The sequence below is a fragment of the Megalops cyprinoides genome, chromosome 2 (assembly GCF_013368585.1).
Source record: "Megalops cyprinoides isolate fMegCyp1 chromosome 2, fMegCyp1.pri, whole genome shotgun sequence".
In the NCBI taxonomy this organism is placed as follows: domain Eukaryota; kingdom Metazoa; phylum Chordata; class Actinopteri; order Elopiformes; family Megalopidae; genus Megalops; species Megalops cyprinoides.
The window spans coordinates 51,451,430-51,476,930 of record NC_050584.1 but is presented as its reverse complement, the minus strand read 5'-3'; the positions used below and the strand labels follow the sequence as shown (position 1 = coordinate 51,476,930).

General features: G+C 42.9%; 2 protein-coding genes across 2 annotated transcripts; one reads left to right on the top strand and one right to left on the bottom strand.

Moving 5' to 3' along the window:
* Positions 1-1,326: 1,326 nt before the first annotated feature.
* On the top strand, positions 1,327-5,740 carry si:dkey-183n20.15 (RING-HC_RNF170 domain-containing protein). The gene is made up of 6 exons (XM_036519748.1): positions 1,327-1,355; positions 2,776-2,878; positions 3,305-3,413; positions 4,329-4,402; positions 4,911-5,021; positions 5,432-5,740. The coding sequence occupies exons 1-6, from the start codon at positions 1,327-1,329 to the stop codon at positions 5,738-5,740; spliced, it is 735 nt and encodes a 244-aa protein (XP_036375641.1).
* An 890-nt stretch (positions 5,741-6,630) lies between these two features.
* pfas (phosphoribosylformylglycinamidine synthase) lies at positions 6,631-24,595 on the bottom strand. The gene is made up of 29 exons (XM_036522892.1): positions 24,501-24,595; positions 23,214-23,345; positions 22,829-22,964; positions 22,519-22,624; positions 21,904-22,102; positions 20,985-21,090; positions 20,603-20,743; positions 20,219-20,343; positions 19,251-19,379; positions 18,861-18,992; positions 18,589-18,717; positions 18,376-18,449; positions 18,035-18,191; positions 17,727-17,788; positions 16,318-16,479; positions 15,981-16,085; positions 15,251-15,382; positions 14,572-14,802; positions 13,978-14,158; positions 13,381-13,464; positions 13,031-13,186; positions 11,120-11,239; positions 10,851-10,996; positions 10,480-10,687; positions 9,931-10,022; positions 9,563-9,677; positions 9,235-9,381; positions 8,733-8,873; positions 6,631-7,726 (listed from the first exon to the last, which is right to left on the bottom strand). Exons 2-29 carry the CDS (start codon positions 23,332-23,334, stop codon positions 7,416-7,418), a joined length of 3,948 nt encoding a protein of 1,315 aa, XP_036378785.1. The 5' UTR covers positions 23,335-23,345; positions 24,501-24,595; the 3' UTR covers positions 6,631-7,415.
* Positions 24,596-25,501: the final 906 nt, after the last annotated feature.

Below are 25,501 nucleotides of genomic sequence, written 5' to 3'. Positions count from 1 at the left end.
CACCTCTCACCTCCCACCACTGAAATTTCAAGGCCTGGAGAGATCGATGCAATGCTATTTTTAGTCCATTTGACCTTGTAGCTTTGGCTGACATGTAAGATAAATATTTGCAGGAATATTTTGGCATAAAACTAAGATGCCAGTGGGGTGGGCATTGTGACAGGACAGTTAACATTACGTGTCTCACCTGAACGAGACATTGATAAAGTTGGTGTTGAGAGCATCCAATTTTAATAGATGAAGTCTTTTGTGTGGCAAAATTTATAATTATTTTTAATAATTTCTGGAACAGTAATGACCACGTCATCAGCAGTAGTGAGTTATGCTGTTTTTATGTTAAAAGCAACATATCAGAAACATTTTGAAAACACTGGTGGTTAGAATGTGGTGTTCACAAATCATATGAACTATAGTTGATAGATAATTGACATATTGTTAACAATTTGCCATTGAATGTATTTCTTATTCTGAGATAAACAGCACATTTGTCATATGTGTACATTGGCACACATGCTGTCATTACAGCCATGTGTTGCTTGGTGAATGAGGGTGAAAACTCAACACCTCATGCTGTTCACCTCTGTATTTCTGAAGATGATATTGGAATGAACCCACACAGGCAAAACTTCACTTACTGTAAAATTTGACAGCAAAATCATTCATGTTTTTAAACCTTTATTGTTTTATTATACCTGCTAAATGAAATAAGCGAAAATCAAGACTTAACATTTGAGATACATACATGTTGACAAAGACAAGCCACAGCTCTTTAAGACTCTCTTAAATATATACCTTGCACACAAGGAATAAAACGTGCATTAACCAGTATATGTTGGGGAGGGGGAACTTTTCCATCTTGACATATGTGGGGCAGAGCATTAAATTCTGTACACTTACGGTAAATGATTGTTGAGGTTGCCTTGATATCCTTGGTCTAACCTACTTTTAAAAAAAAAGGTAGGCAGCGTTTTCAATCTTTGACCTTGTACGCTGTCACATGATCAAAATAGAATGCTTCAGACCATGAAATGGGAGTGGCTAGGTAGTTTCCTGCATTTAGCAATTAGCAAACAAAGACATTAATATTATTATATTTACACCTTATTTTGCTGCAATTTCCCAAATAGATGATGGGGCTTGTAGTTTATGTTCTGTAGGCTTTGTTCTTAGTTCCCAGCTTGAGTAAGGAACCTCCTGGCGAGACTGAAAGCTCTGGTTGATGATTAACTGGCCTGTCAAATTTACCGTGTGCACTGATGCTGTCATGTAGCACTTCTCACTGAGGACTGAAGCGAAACAGACTCCATTGTCCTGCCTTCTGAAGCCATGTATACCGGCAACAGCTCATACTCAAGGTAAGCATTCCACACAATATCCGTTATGGTAGTGCCAAATACAATCATGTCAGTACACTTCATACATTTGAAATTTAGATGTATTTGATCTGTAGTAATATGTTTTTTCATGAACATATTGCTTTCGTGCTTGTTTCATCAATTTCATGCTCTGTCACAGTATATTTATTTTTACATATAATGTTATGAAATAAACCTTTGCAGCCATGCAGATAGGCAGAATAATTTGAACCACATAATTAGAAAGATAAACATTAAGCAAAAAGCATAGTTTGTTTTACAACAAAATTAGAAATCACTCTTTTCAGTTTCTCCTCTGGTTAACAGACATAAAAAATGGTAACAGCCATTTAAAATGTACTGTTCCAGTATATCAGTTGGCGCTTTCTGAATAATGTATATCAGTACCAGACATATCCCTTGTGGATGCCAAACTCCATTCATTTGCGTTGTGCCATATGTAATAATAAATATACAGAAAGTCTAACACAAGCTAGTTTGTTATAAGACATCAACATAAGGTTGTTTTGAATATGTGTAGGATTATTGTTTCACATAGAGTACATACAGTTCAGTAAATACTTTTGAAAGCTTCTTTCACAATGTTTCTGTCAGGGTAACATTTGAGCAGGTGTTTCTTACAGAACGTACTTCCGTGTTTACATTGTACCATCTGGTCTATGAGACAAGGTAACTGGAGTAAAATGGCATACGTGCTAGGTAATACTATACAAAATGAAATGTGGAAATACAGAAGAGCCCTTGCTGCTCCTATATGACTACAGCAAGATTCATTGTGGTAAATCTATCACTGATAAAAAATCCTCTGTTTATTACAAATCATTCTGTAGCATGTTAAGTCTTGTTATTCTATACCTTCTTCTATTTACCTATTTACTTCTATTTGTCTTTGTTGTGGTACACTGTTTTGTATTATACATCAAAGGCGAAAATTATTAGTAGCTTTATCTTGAAGCAAAATCATTTAATGATGTCTCAGATATAATATTGTGTTTTATGCACTTCACACAAACAGAAAACACGCTCTGATTAAAAGGTTGTAAAACTTTACCTCTTCGGCATAATTGTCTATCAATAAAAATATACTGCTGATAATTTGTAGCTTTTTTCTTGTTTAGAACAAGCATGCAAGTTTTTGTTTCTGTGGGTCTCTTTCTTTTCTTTCACCACCTAGCTGTAAACCAGTGGCAAACTTTGCTTTTTGATACATTTTCAATGAACATATCAGCTCACCCATTGAAAGTATGCATACATGTATATGAGTATTTTATAGTTTTGTGCTACCAGCACCTTCGCTTATTTGAATTCAAGTTTAGTTTGTTTCAAATATATGTGGGAGACACTATTTGCTAAGTTGATTGGGCAATGTTGAGATGAGCCTCATCTTTTTCTCTGAAAGGTCTGCCCTGTTTTTGGAGAACAAGGGGGTTCAAAGTCAGTCTTTTCCCACCTCAGAGCACACACCAGAGCGAGGTCACCAGCCTCACGTGTGCTGTAATAAGGTAAGGTCACATTCCTCCCCATCACACACTTATCACACTGATGGACCTGTGGCTTGTTTGGGTCTGAGGGTAATTTCAAAACTCTGCCCCAGATAAGGACAACCAGGAAACTCAGCTCATCTGGTGTGACATGACTGTGTTGGCTAACAGCTGTCACTTAAGGATTAAGATGAACAGAGATAATCATTCTTAAAGATACAACCACAAAATCATCATTTCTTTCCCTAATATTTATTACTCAGCCTAGAAGTCAATTATTTTAGGTTTTACTGTTACTTTTATGTAGGACTTGTGCTACAGGTCAACACTGGAGCAAAATGATTGCACCTGATTATTCACTCTTTAATTAGCATATTTAAAATGCATCAATGCATCTACTTTAAACTTCTCTGAACCCCAGACATCTCCCTCCCTCTTGGTATGCAGGACTGTCCTCAACACTGCCTGTCTGGTGGACGCAGAGACTGGCATTGCCCTGTATGTCTACAGACCGCTGTTTTCCCTGTGGAGACTAATTGTGGACATCTCTTCTGCGGTATGTCTTCTGACTGGGACGTATGTGTGTGACACTGTCAGTGACACCTCTCTTCAGTACTGGAACAGTGACAGTATTAATAGTACATCTAATTAGAAGGTTCCAGCTAACGTTAGAGGACTGATTATTAATAAAACATGTTAAAGTAATATACAGGGAAGCCAAAGGAGCCCTTGCAGTCACTGCCCTTTGCAAGCATGTTTTACCGTTTCTGTTCTGGGAAACAAAAACTGCCATAATCAGGTGGCCATGAACTGGCAACAAATGATATCAGCAATAATAACAGAAGCAGGTTGGGAACTGGCTCTGCCATGCGAGTCACATGATACAGCCACACTGCAGGTTTAATAAGTAACCACTGCCAGGGAGATTTCGTGTGGCACTCTCGCCAGACGGCGATTGCATTGTGATCATCTGTCTGGAGTCACATAGGGCTTTTTGGTGAAAGCCCTGGTGCCAAGGCGGAATCTCTAGCTCACTGTGTGGAGATTGAGAATAAATATTGGTGTGATTTTAGTGAGGGCAGATCAGGTCAGGGGAGAGTTACACAGCCTAGCCTTAATAATTAATACCTCAATATTATCTCTGAGGCAAACATTTCAATGAGTTTGATCCACAAATATTTTCACCAAAGGCTTTCATATAACATGTAGATACAACATTTAAACCAAAAGAAAGTTGAAGCCAGAAATGCTGTGGAAGGGCTGTCCAGTATTACTGTCATGCTGCAGTAGCTGAACAGGCAACAGCTTGGGCCTTGAGATATTTCTGTTTTTATTTTAATTTAATTAAAAAATGTCTCAGATTATTAAAAAAATGTGTACATAAATAAATAAATTTATGTGCAGTAAGCAATAGTTAATATTGATAGTTAATATGAATAAATTGCTCATATTGATTTTGATGTTTCTGCAGCTCCCTGTCTTATAGCCTACTGGAGACATGGTACCTGGCTAGGAGCAATCAGCTGCCCACTGTGTAGACAAAAGGTAAGCAGCAGTACTGCTTATGACATACTGAATAATGAGACAACAGCCATTCCAGGGCATTAGCTAACATACTCAGTCACAGACCACAAATAGCACCACCCTGAATGAAGTTCATGAAATTTAACACATCGTTGATGGCATCAATCATGGCATTGCTACTGAATGAGGAGCAGGGGTGTTTCTAGCTACTGAAAAGATCCGGGGCTAAGTCAAGTTTGCCTGAGACTTGTATTTTTTTTTTTGAAAGGAGATCGGCATCAGGAGGTTGGGGTGGTTATTTCTACCTTTATAATAAATAAATATTATCACACCTTCGGATGATGCAAGTCAGGTTGCACTCTTTTACACAGTCCGTATGTTGTTTTGCTATAAACACCTCCTTTTTCAGGGCGAAAATATTCGGGGCTAGGCTTAAAATATTCGGGGCTATAGCCCTGAATGATCGAATCTAACGACACTACTGATGAGATGATGTCTGAAGCGTTTCTTTCCTCTCTCTGCATCTCAGGTCAGTGTCCTGTGCCATCTGTTTAGTGAGAGCAGGACAGACAGAGAGGAGAAGCGGGTCATGGGGGACATTCGAGACTACAATAAGCGTTACTCCGGAGCTCCTCGACGGGTGAGCACACTACCTTTGTAATGCCTGACACTTGTACATGAAACCATTAATTACAGACAGGGAGCTTTTATGTCCTACTGTAGCTTTTCCTGTTGCTCACTGATGACTCATCCCCCGCCTTATCATACTATAGATCTGTTCCAGTACTTTAATTCCATTCCATATCGCAGACCTTGACTTAATGGCATTTTAGCATTTGAATGAGTAAGTGTCACACCTCATCCCAAGGTACAGCGCTCACACTGGGTTTGAGTAGACTTCTGCTCCCATGATAATGTAGTACCTGTCAATGTGGTTATGAAAGCAGCACAAATAAGGCGGCAATGCTCCTGAGAAGCAACAGGGCTCATCAAAAGCAGAACAGGCTCTCTCACCGCTGAAGCTGACACTCTTTTGTCCTCCCGGATCAGGTTGCAGATTACCTGTACGACACGCCCCTGTTCCTGCACTTGCTCTTGCGCGGAATGGGAAACATGAGCGGCCTGGTGTGGCTCTTCTTCTTACGGGTGGCGGTGTGCTGTTTCGGGGCGGTCATGTCCCTCGCCTCCCCTCTGGAGGCCGTCCCGGAGCCCTTCTGCGGGGTGCTGGGGCTCCTGGACGACCTGGTGGTGGTCTTCCTGCTTCTGATCTGCGTCCTCAACATCAACCAGCAGATGGGGACAGACAGGGCCGCCACCGCACGAACTGCTACGCGAGGCGTCCTCACGGACTCACTGTAGAGAAGGCATCACAAGGAGGACTACACAGCGGGTCCTGACTGACCGCTGCACAGTGTTATATAGGCGGCCTTGACGCACCCCCAGAGGTGGGAGGAGAGCCATAAGGTGCCTTGATTTACTCATTATGGTACAGACACAGTAGTGTCTCACAAGGAGCCTTGACTTGAAGGGGCTGATACAGTGATACATGGAGAGTACTGCCTCACAGTAGGCCGAAATCCAACACTAAAGATTTAATAGCTTAATTGAGTTTATTTGAGCTCCATAAATAAGAAGGGTAAATTGATCATAAGCCCTGACCACAAGTGTCTCAAGCTGAGAGTGAGTAACATGAGAATGTTCCTCCAAATGGAGGCAATTATTATTGGATATTTTCTTTTATAGTGCTATTAAAAAAGCTTGGCATGTTCATGTTTCATGTTATTTGTAACATTGGCAAGAAATACACTAGCCACAACTACATATTAGCTTTAAGATACGCACTTGTGCATATCTGTAAGGCAGTACTGTATTTGATGTTCAAATTATGTATTTGTGTAAATATCTAAATATAATAAATATATTTATTATGTTGATAGTGTTTTTCTTCATCTAATTAAGCAAGCAAAATATCTTGTAAATAACTAAAAATGCCCAGGAACAGAGACACAAATCAATGATTAGCTACATCTGAAAGGCTGCAATATATATATAGATAGTATATGTATATATTTTTTTATTTTTCCCTATTTGAACCATACATCAAACCTCATTTTAGTGAAGGCCACCTATTACAGCAGTAACTACCTCATATTCAAATAGACAACACTTAATTCAACTGGACATTGGCCAACAGCCCCAGTGAATAACCATGCAAAATACATGTTTTTGTAAAACAGTATGGACTTTTTATTTGCCAAGTCAGCTGTTGCCATGGACCATAATGATCTAATGATCCTTAGCAGCACAATGTTTTTACCAAGAAACACTTACAGAACCTCCTCACTAGAAGTAACATGAATGGTGAAGTACCTATTGCAGCTGTTGTGGTTGACAGAATATTTTTTCTACAGGTGATGTAACTGCTAAAATGTGTCTACCATCTTGTTTGCAGTGAGGAAACAAATGCTGTTAGCGGAATGTCTTTTTATAGTGATAAATGGAATGCCTTCAGAATTATGCTCACTGTCCTCACTCACCTTACACAAAAATGCATGTAACAAATTGGCTTTAATGAAAACAGATGCAGAGAGGACATTTCTGATGGTACAGGCTGAAGCACACCACTAAAGTTTTTTCATCTTGCCGAAACATGACTCATCCACCGACTCGGGGAACAGAAGAAAACATAGGAATAGAATAGGAAGACATACCACAGCAACTCTTAGTAGTTACTATAGTAACAACAGAATCTAGTTGTAACAGAAAATGGAAGAATGCTTCACTCTCTGATGGGCACTGTACCCCCAGGGGTGTTCATGACTTCAAGTTCAAAACAGTTCTAGATTTTTATTCCACTTCAGCTCAGGCTATAAACAATTAGTCACGGAATCAAGTTCTAATTTAGACAGGAAGAAACATCTAGACCAAGGATAGCTGCTCACTTAAAGACACTAATGCAGTCTGACTAAGGATGTTTTTTTGTGCAAGGATGTCAGCTGAATAGCCCTGCACCTAATCACTTGCGCTGTCCAGCTCACTGAACGGTCTGGCACCAGGCAGCAGCATTCTTGAACATAGTGAGCCAGGGAGACGAGGTCAGAGAAGCTCTGAAGGGCTCTGGCGCCCAGGCCCACTGCCAAGACAGCACCGTGCGCTCGGGGTGGGGCATCATGGCCAGGTGGCGCCCATCTGGGGAGCAGATCCCTGCCACCCCCTGGGGTGAGCCGTTGGGGTTCTGGGGGTACTGCTCAGTGGGAGACCCCGAGTCATCTACATAGCGCAGAGGAGCCAGGGACCCACCGATGACTCTGTCCTGGGCCTGCGGAGAGCTGAACTGCACCAGACCTGCAGGGGGAGACAGAGAAGGAAAAAGAGGGGGAGAGAGGGAAAGCCCTTAAAGAGCGGCCAACCTCCATACCCAACACACAAACCGACATCTAAACCAGGGATGTGTCAAGCACTCTGCAAAAAGAACCATTCACTATGGATGTGACCACCTTTCCATGTACAAGCACCACAAAGAGAAATCTGGCAGAAAATGCATACAGAGAAAAAATAAAACTGCTAGTTATAACTGTGTACAAAAAGCTTTCCTACCAACACTCACAAACAGGCAGTAAGGCAAGCCAGCAATACCAGGTTTCTGATGTATCCTTGGTTTACAGTCCTGTAATTTCTAGGACAAAATCTGAAAAACCAAATGAACTTCAACCAAAGGAACTGGTGAAGGACGTTTTCACAATCTGTAGCTTAAGCAAGGAGATTTCAATTAAATCTGCCAATTGTGGTTCACGTACTGCACAAGATTGTTTCAATGACGACTGAGCTGGCGCATGTGTCCTTGCCAATTGTCGACGTCCTGTTTCATGTTTTAGGTTGACTGACATGTTCTGCAGTATTAGTGGGAAAAGTCTGCATGTTAGTTCAGCTGGTGCAAGTTAGTTTGTAGCCGGCAAACAAGTTGACAGAGAAAACAGTACATAAACAGCAGCTCATCATTTCATTTTACACTAAAACTACAGATGGCATAGCAGCAGTAGATAAACTAAAGCAAGAATATTTGAGTTAACTTATGACCATGAAAGTAATTTAACTGCATAAAAAAGGCTTCTTAAGTCACTGAATGGCACTGATCTTCTCCATTAATTTTTGCACCTTAGAATGCAATACAACTAGATTTAGACTGCTTTCATCAATCTCTTCCTCCATTGTGTCCGTTTTCATTTCAACATCATCACTGAACTGAGAAGGCAGGCTATGCATTCTCTGCACGGCTCTAATATAAATCAAGTCAACCCAAATCCATAGCTGACGGCTTCCGTGGTTTCGGATAATAGACACCATTTCTCACCTTCCCCGTGGGCCACCCACACACCCAGAGACGAACCCTCCATCCCCTTCAGCATAACGGCAGGTGATGGCAGGATTCCCACGCTCACAAATCGAGACTCGAATCTGCCCGACTTGTTGTGTGTCAATATCACATCCAGCTCTGCCAGGGGAAAAAAAGCACAACAGAACAGAACAGTCTAAAACGTTAACTGCCTTAGAGGAAATGCCTACAGAATAATGCTAAAGCATACGCAATAACAGAGTGGAGGATCCAATTTTTACATCAGTCTTCTACAAACCAGCACTGAACTGAAAACAAAGATGATTCTGGTGTCCTATGGGATGTTAAAATGGGGTTTAATAATAAAAAAAGGATTTGCAAACAACGGCCCAGTACTCTCTTCATTTTATATTTCCACTGCATTTAGAATTTTTTGTTCTTTCCCTGCAAAGGTGCCTCAGAGCTACAATAATAAACTAATGTGCACTGGAGCAGCCTGAGGGTTTCCTGCATCCGTTACCTGTGGCATCTCCTCCTCCAACCCAGCCCAGCAGGGCCAGCAGCTGGCAGCCGTTACACACGCCCAGGCTGAGAGTGTCACTGCGCTGACGGAAACGCTCAAATTCCGCCTGCGCGCGCGGGTTAAAGGTCACCGTCGCCGCCCAGCCTGAGGTAAATGGAGGGAGCGGCCATGATCATTACGGGTCACGACAGAAAGGGACAGGAAGTAGGTATTACTGTAAACAGGATTAAGACACACTTTGGAATACAGGCCGACACCAACATACAGTAATGACCAGGAAATGGCACTCTGTTTTCTAACAGAAATCTTAGTCCTTTAAGTATACCTTTGGCTGAGCCCAGAACATCTGCATAGCTGAATCCACCCACAAAAACTACCGCCTTAAAGGGGTCAAGGGTGGTGGATCCTGAACACAGATCTTGCATTGTGACATCCCAGACCTAGTCATAAAGAGTTACAAGGTTAGCTTCACATACTTTTTAAATCATCTCCAGCTATTATTTCAAATAACTTGGTAGTGTAACATTGCTACACAATTTCCATGTGTACAGGCACTTATTGCACTTTGACTGTGTATGCAAATGCAGAATTCTGTAGGTGAAATGTGAACAGTTGAAGGCTTATTAAGTAGTATTCATGCCTAATTGTTAATCAGTTTATGTTTCTCTATGTCTGTCCCTAGACCCTCCCTACCTCAAATCCTGCCATGAACAATGAAACTGACATCTCACGATCCCCATTGCTGCCTTCCTCTCGTACCACTGCCACTCGGGGGCGACCTTGAGCTGATACGCAGACAAAATATACATTGTTAGATGTTCAGATCAAAGTAATTTTAACAATAATATATTATGCATATACAAAAATACTTTATATATGCATACAAACATTTTAAATACTAACATTTTATTTGAGGTGAGTCACCATACAATATTATAACGCGGGTGGCAGTGTAGCATAGTGGTTAAGGAGCAGGACTCGTAACCGAAAGGTTGCGGGTTCAATCCCCGCTAGGACGCTGCTGTACCCTTGGGCAAGGTACTTAACCCACAGTTGCCTCAGTAAATATCCAGCTGTATAAATGGATGACATTGTAAAGAACTGTAACCTATGTAAGCCGCTTTGGATAAAAAGCGTCTGCCAAATGAATAAATGTAAATGTATAACAGGGTACTATCAGCATCATTAACAGTAAATGGTTATTACTGTATTATTGATTATGACATTTTTTTCCATCCTTACCAAGCTCTTTTATACTGGGTGTCTGAGCAGGGTCATAGGTCAACTTATAATATGGTTGAGTACGACTGGCTAGCCCCTCCTCCTCCTGCCGCACACACAGTGGATTGGCTTGAAGGCGTTCCAGTTGGAAACTGGTGCTTTCCCATAATGCCCTGAGGTGAGGCAGACGATCACTCAGCACTTCCTGCCCACAGACTCGTACTTTAACCTGGAAGACAGAAGGTTTTGAAAATGCTGCCTGTTATACAATGCCTTTATCAAATCATAAAAATTCAAATTCCACATCAAACCTCTAGCTGCCAGTCCATGGAACAGATGTCAGAATAATTCATTTTGAGCTGAAATATTTCTGCTTGTGAGTCAAATCTCACCATAGACTCTGGTCCAAACCCGCAGGTTTTGCCGATCCTGTGACAAATGAGGCCTGCATCTGCGTAGCTTTGACACACTCTGGCAACATTAGACTCAGACACCTCAAGAACCAGACCCAACTCTTCTGAGAACAGCACCTCCACAACTGACACAGAGAGAAAGAGAGGCTGAGCCAATGAAACAGGAAAGACTGTACTCATTATATCCACATTTTCTCTGAGGATATATAACCCCAGGAAAGAAGGAAAGTATTCATTATCACACTAACCTCCGGGCCCTTGTAAAGGCAAGTCCACTTCTAACCCACGATTCCCTGCAAAGGCCATCTCCAGCAGGCAGGAAATGAGCCCCCCGTCACTGACATCATGTCCTGCACTTATCAGTCGGTCTGGAAAACATGAGTAATTCGCTCATAATACAGCATAGAAAGATGAAAATGACATATTGTAAAAACCAAAATATATGAAATGCATCCATTAAGTTCAAGTTTATTTGCCATGTGCATACAAGTACAGAGTACCATAAATAAATAAATACCAATAAACAGCAATAAAAGTACAATAATAAAAAAGACTAAAACCATAGATCAGACCTCAGCCCTCCCTCTAACTGAACTGTTGTTCAGGAGCCTTATTGCCTGAGGGTAAAAACTGTCCCTGAAGCGGGAGGTCCGCGCTGTGATGCTCTGTAAGCGCTTCCCCAAAGGTAGATAAGAGAAAAAACTGTGAGCGGGGTGACTTGTGTCCTGCATAATGCATAGTGCCTTCTTCTTGCAGCGTTTGATGTAAATGTCCTGTATTGGTGGTAATGGTGATCCGATGACTTTAGATGCTGTTTTTACTGTCCTCATCAAGAGTGTATGATCATGTGATGTAATGTTGCCAAACCACACCAATAAGCTTCCTGTCAAAAGGCTTTCTATTGTGCAACGGTAAAAGTTAATGAGGGTTTTTGTAGACAAGCCATATTTTTTGAGACACTTCAGAAAATAGAGTCCCTTGGTGTGCTTTCTTGATGACACAGCTGATGTGAAGAGACCAGGAGAGAGTCAGAAATATGAATGCCTAAGAACTTAAAGCTATTAACAATTTCCACAGGAGTGTTATTTATGGGAACGGGTGTGTGCACTGATTTACTTCTCCTGAAGTCAATAATGAGCTCCTTAGTTTTCTCCGCATTAAGGGACAGATTGTTTTTGTGACACCACATGATTAGGTTTCTCACTTCATCCCTGTAAGCCATCTCATTGTTGTCAGTAATAAGTCCTATCACTGTTGTATCATCTGCGAATTTCACAATTCACAGATATTTAGCCGCACAGTCATATGTGTACAGGCTGTAGAGTAAAGGACTGGGACAGCAGCCTTGTGGAGCACCGGTGTTCAGAACTACAGTGGATGAATATTTGTTTCCAACCCTAACTATCTGCAGTCGGCCTGTCAGGAAGTCCTGTAACCACCTGCAGATGGAATTGCAGAGACCAAGGTCTATCAGCTTAGTTACAAGGATAGATGGAATAATTGTGTTGAATGCACTGCTATAATCAACAAATAGCATCCTGACATATGTGTTTTTACCCTCCAAATGTTGTAACACAGTATGTAAAGCCAGTGATACAGCATCATCCACAGCTCTGTTAGATCTATATGCAAATTGTAATGGATTGATAGTAGCTGATATACTGTTGTTTATATGTACTTTCACCAGTTGCTCAAAACACTTCATTATCAACATCTACATTTGAATAAATGGTTTACCCCAAATAATAACTGGCATAAAGGAGCCCAAGTCAGGTAATAACTTGAAATAACTCAACAGGCTGTGCAGAGATGTGGTAGGCTAATTTAAATAAAGTTTTACACAATCTGAACGTCATGCATTATGTTAAGACACCGTTCATTTTGGAAAATTTACACAACACTTTTACATGTATTATTTACTTTGCGTACAAAGTGTACATATTTTACACATCTGGCAGCTCATTCACATAGCTGGAATTTTACAGGAATAACAGAATTTAACTGCAATGGTGCTGTAGCTTGTGCCACCAGATCTGAAGGAATGATCCTCAGATTTAGAGCTGAGTGCTCAAACCAGTGGGCCACACTTCTACCCTATAACACTACCAACACAGCAGACTGGTTTGCCCCACTGACCATATATGTTAGTTGTAACTAACCACAAAGGAGCTTCTGGGTGGTATTGAAGCAGACAGAGAGCTTGTCCGGATCCTCCAGGTCAGGGCTGCAGTCTCCCAGCTGCTCAAAGCACTGGGCAAGGGCAGATCCACCCAGCCTATATTTACCTGGGCATACAGGTACATACAGCAACACACCTACCAGAGAGAAAGAGACATACTAACATAATAACAGGCATTCATCTGATTATGGTGCAGAAACCTTGATGTAAGAGCCATTTTAGCATTACATCACTTGAGTACTGAATGCTACAGAGAAAACAATGGCACTGATGAAGAGGAAGAGTCCACACAATCTGGAACTCTGGTGGGACCACAGCTGTAAGGCTCACCTTTCCCGTCAGGGTCCTCCAGGTCAGGGGTGACAGTGGCAGTTATATCAGGACACACAGCATAGACGGAGATCACCAGAGAGCCTGAGAAGATGAAAAGGTTTCTTTAATACATTATTATGGATTAACACAAAGCTTTCATTAACCATGTAAGAGCATAACACATGTGGGTGATTTATTATGGATGCCTGTATTGCAGGGCAGTATATGATGGCAGACAACTATTGATCAAACCCCTTAAGCAGTCACAGAATTTCAAACAACCCCTTTTCAAGCCAGATAAATGAAGTCCCTTTAAGGTATTCATAACAGCTAGCTGTCACTAACTATCACTTACCGGGACAAACACAGAGGCTTTTAAAGTGAAGATGGTACAGGGTGGTTACCTAACCTGCTATTAGCAATCTGACAACAACATGATGTCAGTGAAAACTTGGTGGAGTTCTGCCTTTTAGAAACTAATGAGGCTCTGTCTCTCCTGAATCATTTGTGAGGGGAATTAATGAGACGCACACTTTAGAGTGAGCCATGACACCGCACTACACAACATGGCTGCAAGCGCGAAAACACGCGGACAGACAGTGACACTCAGCCTACCGGGAGCTTTGACCGTCTCCTTGTTCACGCGGGCAGCCATGCTGAGGGAATCCTTGCCCCCGTCCACAGCCACACCCAGTTTCCCCATGACCTCACACATGGCTTGGCATGCCTCCCACAGACTCGCCCCCTCACCGGGCAGCTTTGCCGCCCACATCCAGTTCCCGCTACACTTCACATCCTGCCATCACAAAACAATCAGTGTGCGAGCAGGCTAAAGTCTTCGTATGCGTTATCAACCAGAATATCTACAGTCACAGATATTCTTTTAATTACGACCAGATATTGAGCTCTGTGCATTTCTCACCGAATGTTGCTGCCATTTGTTGAAACTGTGCGTGTTCTGATTTGCTGGCTCATTATGAACATTCTGAAGAGCTGTGGTGTGAAACGGAACACCTACAGCAAGCGCAGGAATGCAGATGGCACAAGAACTTCCAGCTACCCACCAGAACCTCTCAGATGGAGGACATAACACGGGATCTGAATATGTGATGGTAAGCAGCATGTGTGTCGAAAATAGCTCAAATGCTTGGAGGCTAATAGGATGAAATTGTGCTTCTGCACCTCTTTAAGGTGTCAGTGTGTCAGTACCTTGAGAGCGGTGACTCTAGCGAAGACCAGGTTGGTGAGAGCTTCGCCCACAGCCATGCGGGCCCCTGCTGCTGGGGATACCAGCCCTTTGATTGGCTGCTCCCCCACCGCAGTCGCTGCCCCCTGGAGGCTGAATGGAGAGAGAGCCACGACTGCTACATCGGCCAGGGGGGTGTGAAGGGGGCCCACACACTGCTGCTGGGCCACCAGTCCCGTCACAGAGCGGTCCACCTGAGAGACGGGAAAGGGAGGGAGAGGGGGAGTTATCCTCAGATTCAGTGCCAAAGGTAGGCCTGAGTGTGTAATTGCTGGCCCAGGGATACACTGGAGCGTGGCCATAATTAAACTGATGATTCCAGGCTCGGCGGTTCCATTTTCTAATTTAGATAACAGATGCTTCAAACAGATGCTTCAGATGTGCTGCAGTGTTCACACTGGCAATTTCTTTAATGGCAACTGCTAAAATTACTGCATGTTAAATCAGTGTATCAGTGTGGTGCAGCACAAGATACATGTATGCTATACACACATACACACAAATATACATGTCAATATATTAGCATTTACACATGCACACCTGTGGGCTGCAAAGTGCTGGCAATAATGTATGCATAAGGGTATGTGTCACAGTATGAAAGAGGACTGCAACAGGCTGAATGAATGTGAGTGGCATGCAGACCTTGTTGGTGAGGTAACGCTTGCTGGCCACAGAGGGGAGCTTCAGCACCCTCTCCAGGGCATTCAAGACAGACAGACCTGAAGGCAGAGTCAAGGCCTGCAGAGCTGGGGGCACATGCTCCAGCACAAACTCCTGATGGACAAAGAAAGATGACACAGGAGTTCCATCTGCTTTCTCTCTCTCAGATTCATTCATTTAAAAAACACACATGCTTTTTTTTGCCATGGCAGGCCATTTTTGATCAGATTGGAAGTTCCTGTATTACTGACAGAACCAACAGTTTTATTTCTCTGAACTACATCTCATCTCATTCAAATTGTGACAGTCAGTACATTTTTTTGTTGTTTTCAAACACTAAAGTAATGAAATATTAAATTTCTCTTTTCTAAAGGTCTTACTTAACAGCTATTTTCTGCTTATCTCTTAGAGCTCTAAATGTCTTCAACAAAACATTTTTCAGTTAGTAGCTGACTACTGACTACTGAGTAGCTTATCCAGAGCAATGCAAGTTTTTTTACATAGTCCATTTAAACAGCCAGACATTTACAGAGACAATCTGAGGTTAATTACCTTGCCCAAGGGTATAAGAATCGTGCCCCAGTGGGGAATCGCTAATGTCTGGCTTAAAAGTCCTTCTCCTTATCTCTACACCAAACTGCTGCTCATTATAATATTCTCCACTGGACTACTAATGCTTGGGGCAATGTTAGTACAGATAAATGACCCTCACCTTTTGTGGCATCTTACCCAGGACCCAGTCTAGATGCAAGTCCACTGGACACCGCCCCCCATCCCCTTGTTCTCCTAGTGCACTGCGATCATCCACCAAAACAATCTTCAAAAAAAGAATACATCCAGTCAAACTCAGTGAGGCTAAAACCAGCACAAGCAGAAGAACGCAGACATGATGAAAGACACCCACAATCCATCACAGATACGAAAAACACAGAATCACTAAAATCACATCTCTGACAGATTGATGCTTTCACCAGAGATATCCAGAGCACCACAAACAGATAAGCAAATATCAAGACTCAGGAATTCACCTCAGAGATGGAGAGACTCACCTTGCCATTCCCAGTTATTTTGCCCACAAAGTCCACAGGGCACTTCTCCCTGCGACACACCTGCTCCAGGAAGTCCCGGTCTGATGGACGGAGGAGCAGAGCGTTGCTTTCCTGGTATTCTGCCCCCCACAATTCCAGCACACTTAGAGTGGGGTCACCTGTCTAAGGGAAGGAAGGGGGTGTCCTTTTTATGACATCTGTTATATTTGCGTTTCTAAACTAACAGTAACTATGTATAATACAGGATGCATTCAGCCAATTTGATAAAAACACAGCCCTGATAACGGGAGAACGGCATTGAACAAACATTGTGACAAGAGAGACAGATAATTGAACCTGAGACTACTTCAGAAAGAGGACAAAAACATGCCATGACATTGATTTTACTAAGGATATATGTGCCTGTATACTCATATCAGTATTTACATATTGACACAAATATATAAAATATGTACTTCTGTATCAATACTTTTCCCTCACTAAAACGCCATCAGACAGTTTATACTTCTGAAAATGCGTAAGAGGACTGCGAGCAAAAGAATGTTCGGACAGATGGCAGTTGAAAGAAATAGAACAAGAGAGCAAGGGAGGCCTCATTTAAATTCCATACCAGCAGGCCAAGAAATATGAGGCTGAGTCTAAGCTGTGCAGATCTTTGTAAGCATTTTTATTTTTCAAGCAAATGGGCCTGTGAATAATAGGGTAGTGTTTCCACTCCAAACTTTTGACAAACTCAGCGACATGAAAAAAAAAAACATGACCAGCCACAAGCAATAATCACGCTCCCAGTTTGTTCTGTGGTACGTTTTTCTGCCACTTACTAAAAATGTTGCATACATGTCCCCCATATATGGAAGCAGTGGTATTCTCCTTTCTTCAGCCCTGCTTTGGAATCACTAATTGGACATTGGGGCTCGTCTCACTGTGACAAGTGCACTCAATGCAAGGCTGCTAGGGGGTAGTGAGTGTAATACACTCACACACTAATGTGAGTATTTTTTACACTGCAGGTCACCAAACACATTAAAATGGTCCAAGCAGCCAATGTAGGATGGGCGCAGCTTCATGGATGTCATCCAAGCAACCCGCAGGTGCCTGACAAGTCATAGTGTGTCTGGGAGCAGAGAGATGAGCAACCCCTGTTGACATACTCACCTCTAACCAGATCAGAATGAAGCCAGTATGTCCTGCCACTAAAGGCTCCCGGTCATCATCAGGTGATGACACAGCTGGGATTGAACCCAGGCAGCAGAGCTTAGCTTGCATTCAAGCAAAGCACCTTAACCACTAAGGAGCCCACAATATTGTACATATGTAATTTCCCTGACTGACACCACCATGAATGGAAGAGATGTCGTGACTGATAGGGGATAGAGAGGATGAAGAATAACAGAGAGAGGGAGCCTCACCTTAAATTTGCTGGCATAGATAACTGCTCCAGCAGGCTCACTCAGCTCCTTTAGAACATTCCCTGCACACAAAACAATGCACTGAGCCACATAAAACCTTCACCCACCCCACAAGCAATCAGCTCTGACAGCCCCTGCGTTTCACCCAAACCAGAGAGCACCATGTGGCAATGATTTAATACAGACTTGTGCTGATGTAATTTCTGACACAATTCCCTTCTCAAAAGAGCCAGTCTCAATTGTTACACAGTTACTCCTTCAACAGCGCATGTCCTATTGCAGTAGTAGAGGGTGTGCGTCTCTCTTACCGTTCCCCCCAGCCCCCTGGTCATGGATGCTGCAGATGGGGTTCCCCCCGGGTCTTTCCAGACAGGCCCGCAGAGCCCGGTTCATTTTCTGCTCCATCTCCGCATCCCCTCTCTGCACCGCCCCCAGGTCACGAGCGCTGGAGTTATCGCCCTGAACCTAAGCACACACAAATGTGTCAGTGCCCCCAGTAACAGCCTAAAGAGAGGCAATGGGGGGAAACAATTACCTAGCCGGCACACAGAGGTCCAGCTCACGCAAACATATGCAAGCAGGGACTGCCTTGCTGGGCTTCCATCCCTGCAGCGTGCAGAAACTGTCAGAGGTGTCAAAAGTTCAGTACCTGTATGGAGGAGGCTGCTCCTCCACCGACACCAATCCTGTACACAGGCCCCCCAATCTTCACCACCTCCATCCCTGTGAGACAAAGAAAGAGACAGAGAGACTCAAATATTGCTCATTACTGGCAGACCAGCACAGCAATAAAAACGGTACACATCAATAACATTGAGGCATTAACAAACTTAAAGGATGCCAAGTTGCTGCAATCCCGAACCTGGCTCTGGATCCTCTTTCTTTACATGTTGGTCTTCTATGGCACCCAGCCCTCCGCTGAACATGATTGGCTTGATCCACTCTCGTCGCTCCCCGTTGGCCAGACGTAAGCCGAAGGAGCGGGCAAAGCCTGGTCAGTGAGAAGAACCAAACTGAGCAACTGCATGAAACCAAAGATCTCCACGTGTTCTATGAGCCATCAATCCAACAGTCATGCTGGTGTTTTTCAGAACAAGTGGAGCTGTTGGCAGTAGGCCTTTTAAGAGACGGTACCTGCAAGGACTGGCTCCCCAAATTTGTTTCCATAGTCTGAGGTTCCATCACTGGCTTCAATAGCTACCTGGAGTGGAGGAGCAAAACTGGAGGGATATTCCCACCCTTCTTCCTCCCAGGGTAGGACATAACCTGAGGAGACAGAGAGGGGGGCAGCTCAGTTTGGTCTGTAGGACAGGACCAGCTATCACAAGAGTGAAAAGCAGGGGGAAAAAAACAGCACTCTTTCTCCAGTGAGACCTGCTGAAACGGCAAATTTATGGACAGCTCACAGCTGAAGTGGTACAGTAGGTGGAGCTGTATCAGACAGTGTTGTTCTGTGTCAGAGGTATGACATGGACCTATTACTTCACTTTTTTCATCAATTCAATAAAGGTTAAGGAGACTCACCAGGTATGTGCAAGTTGCCAAAACAGTAACCTGCAGTGCCAGCAATGACATGACCCCCCTTGCCAGCACTCTGGACGTCTCGAATCCGACCCCCGGTTCCTGTAGTCGCCCCACTGAAAGGAGCCACTCCTGAGAAAGTGAAAGATGGGAAGAGACCGGGTTTTGCCAATGCATGTGGCTGATCTTATTTAAACTTATATTGAGTTTTGCTTTAGTGCATCCACATTCTGAAAAGTTGTAAGGCACATCTTGCCTGAAATACTGCTAACCTTAAATCACCATAATGAGAAATGAAATGGTTTTCCAGTTCAGCATTTCTTTCCAGTGAAATCCCTGACGCTTCGTGAACTTTACAGGTTGTGCATCCATGCATGTGTTCATTCATTTTATAAAAGGGTAAAAATTAAAATAAATGTTGCAATGCGTCTACCTGCCTCTGTCGGTTTGGCTCTGGTTACTAAAAAAATGGATGGATGGATGACTATAAACATAAATATTCAACTACTCAGCTCTTTTCAGTATCTTGCTAAATGACTGTGGACAGATGGAAATTGCAGAGATGGTAGGCAGCTTATTCTCTCAAAATGCTTTCAATTTGTTGGGCTGCTACCGATCTACTGTGTCATAGCATGCAGCATGACCATGGAGCTGTGCCAAATTAATTCTTTCAATATTCAAAACACACACATAAATTTACCTACAAAACAGCAAACCAAACAAAATTACTTGTGGCTCTGATTATTTTGGGAAAAACCATTTTTTCCCCCATTTTGAGAAAAAATATGCTTGTTGGCTTCATAGTTCAAAGGAATTTTACTCAATTTTGCTACCTATAATGTGCACAGAATTGAGGAAACTTTCAAATCATCTGCTGCATACAGAATATTAAGCGGCTTTCTGCAGCCATTTATAAACGACCTGTAATTCAGTGAAAGCAAACTGAAAACACAATCTCCTCTTTGACAAACCTGTGGGAAAGTTGTGCGTCTCTGCAGTGAAGATGACGTGTCGAGTGGTACGTCGAGTCACGTAGGAACTAGACTGTGCTGGATCACTGGGATACACACACTCAAGTTCCATGCCTGCAATCCCACTACAAACACACACACACAGTTATATTCTTTCAAAAAAGAAAACTTCACTGTTAGTCACTTTCACTGTCAAGCTTACAGTGTCTTCAAAGATAATGTCTTTAAGCTTGGCCCAGTCTTCAATGCTAAGCATTTTAAGATAGTTAGGGAGAGTTAAGTGGCAGTTATAAAAGGAATAGAAATTACCACAGAATGGCTCCATTTACAGGATTCTTTGGAAACTACAACGTCACTCTCTGCATTAGTCTTTATATTCCTCACCTGCTGTTGTCACAGAATTTGATGACATTATTTTGGTTGCTATGGCGCTGGGTCCCCATAATAAGGCTGAAAAGAGTTTCCTCCTGCTCCTGTCCATCGATGGTCATGTGTCCACGGAAAAACCAATGGCGACTATGTTCACTGAAAGAAGAAGACAAAAACACTACTTTGAGGCAGCATTGACAGTTATTGCAGACAGCAACATTCAAATGTAAACACTTTCACACAACTGCTACTATTCCCCCAAAACACTGCTCAAAGCTGACATGTTCTGATTTTGCTAAAACCACGTAGGTCAATAATGTAAGAGACCCTGAGAACAAGATTGCAGGATAGAATCACACACACACACACACACACACACACACACAGTGAGACGGACCTGTTGGACTGTGCCAAGTCAAAACACTCCACACTAGTGGGGTTCCTCTGCACCCTCTGGAACAGGGCAGTGTAATAATCCAGATCCCAGGAGTCAAAAGCCAAGCCTGCACAAGGAGTCAGCACACATATCAACTCAAGACTTGTCACTGTTACACATCAAGGTCACTTCCATAGAGATTAGTTAAAATGCGACACAAAATAACATGCAAACCACAGTTCTGGGTCAGATTTTAGTCTGTGTTCTGGGGCAGCTGACTGATGGAACACTCCGAGCCAACTGCAATACAATGGCCACAGCAGAAAGTAAAACTTCACTGACAAAACGGGCACCCTGGTGAAGCTTGATTACTAGATAACCTGATTAACCAGGCTGAATGCAAGATGGTCTAGTGAGTACTTGGTGGTAATTTATGAGCGAAATCTAAGTTACTGTGCCAGATATGAGGGCCGTCTTAAGGCCTGTTTGGAACACAGCAAGCAGAAGACACATGCAGGTGAGTGACAATCTTGTCTAATTACCAGCTGTGATTCACTCGCTAACACTAGTGCTGAAGAGAGAATCCCGTGGTCTAATCAAAAGCAGCTCCCTGTCTTGTGACTTCTGCGGTAATTTTAATCACATTAAGGACCATGTGACCCCATCCCTATTTCCTCCTGGGCATGAGGTGCTGCACACAGAGAGAAAGGAGGAATAAAGACAGAAAAAGGAGTCAGTCAGTGCAGGGAAAACGCAGTTAGAGAACAGCAAAGCACTGAAAATAGTCTTTTTCAAAGACCGTATGTTTGATTAATGATTGTAGGCATCAATTATAGGTGAAGTAGACAGCATGAATAAGAGAGACAGCAAATTGTGTTATAGTAACTGGAAGGCTTCCCAGAGCCCTTGCCTGAATGCCCATCCCTCCCAGCTTCCTTACCCAGCTCCTCATTGGCTTTCTCCAAGGCAGCCCGCCCTTTCCCCATGATGTCCACCTCAAAGACCTCTTGGGGGCGTGTCTCCACAGCGAAGGACGTAATCGGATGGGGATATACGCACTCGGTCATGCTGTCGAACAAACTGCTGATCAGTTTCTCCATCTCTTCTTCACTCTTCCTCCCATTCTGTCCATCTTTGGGCTGTGAGGGACAGTCAACAACAAAGCCATGTCTTACAATGGCACAAAGTACATATCTGTGAGCAAGAAACAGTGCTACAGCATCTTAGATTTTCCCCCTGGCATGCACAGAATATTCAGATTTACTCTTATCACATTCTATTCTTTTCTGTCAACACAGGTAAGCACCAACAAGCTACAAATGCAGGCTAACAATGCAAAATCACCTCAGAGTCACTGGGTTTAAACAGGGGATTTTCATTTAGAGTACATTGTGCATTTGTTTTCTGTGTTGCTTTGCAATGAATGCTCCACACTATCAATACACAATCAACAGCCTGCTCCTCCCCAGCTAAAGCAAAGCATTCTTGAGGAAACAACTGCTATGCAGTTCCTCCATGCTCCAGAGGGCAGAGAGATGCAGAGACAGGCCAGCACCTTGATGAGGAGCCTGCGGGAGAGCTCCACACGGGAGACCTGGCTCAGGCCTGCACTCTGACAGATGGACACAGCGTTGGTGGACCACGCAGTGGAGAAATTCAACCTGCAGGGGGGATCACAGCCAGCAGGCGTGAGACAGACCACGAAAGCCAGCTCAAAAATCTTCCCATTCCTGCTGAGGGTAAGAAACTCGCTACCATCTCTACTCAGTTTGCCTCCTTGCTGCTTAAGGAGGTGTAAGGCCATTGCACATACAATGCATCTCAAAAGCACTTGATGTCAAACCTCCCCCAGCTTGCTACCTTACCTCGGCCCGATCTCCACCAATCTTTCTCCCGGCCCAGCTTTCAGGAAGGGCTCCTCTTTCAGCTGCCTTGCCTGGAGTGGTGGACCAAACAGCCAACAAAGGATGTTCTTCTGCTCTTGGCTGAGAGGTTCATGGCCTGGAACAAGAAGAGGAGAGCAGAGTCTTCAGGACACAAACACAACCAAAGCTGAAGAGTTTGCCTTTTCCAGCATTTCTACTCTCGCTTCTTTCCCCTCCTCTAGTCTCCCCATCGTCCATCTCTATCACTTTTTTTTTTTTAAGCTGTAGCCATCCCTCCCATTAATCCCCTTTGTTGCTATTCCTAGCTTTGACTTTTTTTCCTCACTCCAGCTCTACTCTTGCCTCTATCCATCTCCTCTCTCACCACTCAGCTCAACATTGTAGCAGTGTTCGGTGAGGATGATGATGTCGGGGTACAGCAGCGCGGCCCTCTGCAGGCTCCGCCCTCTCTCCACCTCCTTCCTGTAGAAGTGCAGCACAGTCATGACCTTCAGACCTGCAGAGAGCAGACGGTTTCGAAAAGAGCAAAGGGAGTTACGACAAAAACTCCAGGTAGCCATTGAAGCTTGCACACCTGCCCCCAAAACATACACATGTATTGTAAAAAGTGTTTCAATGTATAAAACCGAATGCAGCACTTTTTTCTACTTGTTGATAAATGTCTGTGGAACAAAGTGAAATATAAAATCACATTTTAAGTTATTCATTTCAATCATTTTAGTCATCACATGAAAAAATGCGAAGCTATAAGCTTAACGTGGGTCACTGTGAATGTCTCATTGCTTACACTGCATGCATCACAAGATCTCATTTGCATGCATCCACTTTACTAAACAACCAGTCATAATCATAGGGAGCCAAAAATTACAGACAAGCAGTGCTATACACATAAACCTGTAAACACCAAGATCTCCACTTAGCCACAGGCTTGTAACTTTCAATAGTAACAAGGTAAAACCATGCACACCTGAGGTCTACACGCAAATACATACACAACTGACATCAAACATCATAGGTACATGGCTTGTTGCGAATATTTCAACCAAGCAGGATATTTGACTTGTATTTTTTCGTTCAGGCTAAAAAGTGCACAAACACTGTTAACCTCAATTTTGCATACACATAGTTTTCTCTAACGGAAGGGGCGCAAGGAAAAGATCAATATGATCATCTAGCTGTTGCATCAGATTAGGACTCCGGCCAATTGATTTCAAGATAGCGAGCCAAACAATTTCTTTTCAAAAGGTTGCGGTGTTGCAAATCTTGCGCAAAACTCGTGACTTTAATATTGCTTTAGCGTGCAGATTCTCAGGACAAGGAATAGCGATTGGATGGTTTTACACTAATAAACAGCTCCCGACTACAACCTAGCAAGTTATCAATTTATTCAGTTTTTTAAAATTTGTGAGCGCACTTACAGAACGCACAAAGTGTAAGTGTATGCGTCGAGAAGCTAGAGTCCAGCTACCTAACTTTCTTAATAGTTGTTCCATTTAAAACGGAAGCTCAGTGAGGTAAATTACTACAACATTTACCTGACGACGGTGTGAAAGGAGTAAGTTTGCTAGCTAACCCCAGCAGCTAGCAAGCTAACCACATCACAAGGCGTTGTACATTCGAACCAAAACTTGAGCGACAGTTGAACTCTTACCTTTAGCTGTGTAACTAGCTGCCGTGGCGATCCTCCGTTCAGACCCTATCACTGTCTGGGCTCTCTCGGCTACTATACACGAACCCACGTGTGCTCCCCAACACCACTTTCCGCCACTCATTAAATGCCGTAATGCGCATGCGCTAGTGATGTGTCCTTCGCGAACGATGGGAGCCGGCTCACGGCTGAGAGCCGATTTCTTTCTTTCTTTCTTTTTGTTAATTAATACAAAACAGAATAATACGACGATCTTTTCGCCACACTGCACGGGCACTCCATGCAGTGATTTAATGTTGTGTTGATGTGCGTGCCGTGCGACCAATCACGTGTGATGAGACAGACAAGGATCATTGTGTTTGTACCTGTGTTTTGGTTAGTTTATTATTTATTTTATTATTTTATTTTATTTGATATGGACATCACAGTAGCGTTAGAATTGTAACATACATTTATACACAAGGACCAGATGCACTGTGTTTAGTGTTTGTAGCGAAACGCTAATTTACAACGTTCAAAATAAATAAAACGTTCAATACACGTGTAATAGTGCTTGAGGTATTTACATTAATGTTTTCATACCAAACATAATGTAAAATAATGGTGTTCTGGAAGAATTTAGTATAATTACATTGAATAATTTAAGTGATATACGTCCACACATACCAATCATAGGTCAAAACATTGCTAAATTTGGCTGAATTATAAAAGCCAGAAGTGGTACTAAATGAAGAGCCGTTTGGAAGCAGAAAGAGCCGGCTCTTATTGCTGAGCTGAGCCAAATGATCTGCCTCACTAAAAAGAGCCGGAATTACCATCACTAGCATGCGCTATCATATCTCTGACCCTTGTATACTTTGTGATGAAACGTAGTTGTTATTCTTATTCTCGAACACCACACAATGCGCAAATCGACTAATCCTTGCAAAAATGGATGCAATAATCTGATTATCTAGACCAATTATCAGATCAACCTGACCTCTTGATCTCAAAGTGGGGCTCGT

Excerpts from the sequence above, each read along its gene's own strand:
- si:dkey-183n20.15 (XM_036519748.1), top strand. The coding sequence starts at position 1,327 with ATGTATACCGGCAACAGCTCATACTCAAG. Across the intron at positions 1,356-2,775 it reads GGCAACAGCTCATACTCAAG|GTCTGCCCTGTTTTTGGAGA; the intron begins GTAAGCATTCCA and ends TTTCTCTGAAAG. Across the intron at positions 2,879-3,304 it reads CTCACGTGTGCTGTAATAAG|GACTGTCCTCAACACTGCCT; the intron begins GTAAGGTCACAT and ends CTTGGTATGCAG.
- pfas (XM_036522892.1), bottom strand. The coding sequence starts at position 23,334 with ATGACTGTGCTGCACTTCTACAGGAAGGAGGTGGAGAGAGGGCGGAGC. Across the intron at positions 22,103-22,518 it reads CCCGCAGGCTCCTCATCAAG|CCCAAAGATGGACAGAATGG; the intron begins GTGCTGGCCTGT and ends TGTCCCTCACAG. Across the intron at positions 18,450-18,588 it reads GAAAGAGGATCCAGAGCCAG|GGATGGAGGTGGTGAAGATT; the intron begins GTTCGGGATTGC and ends TTTGTCTCACAG.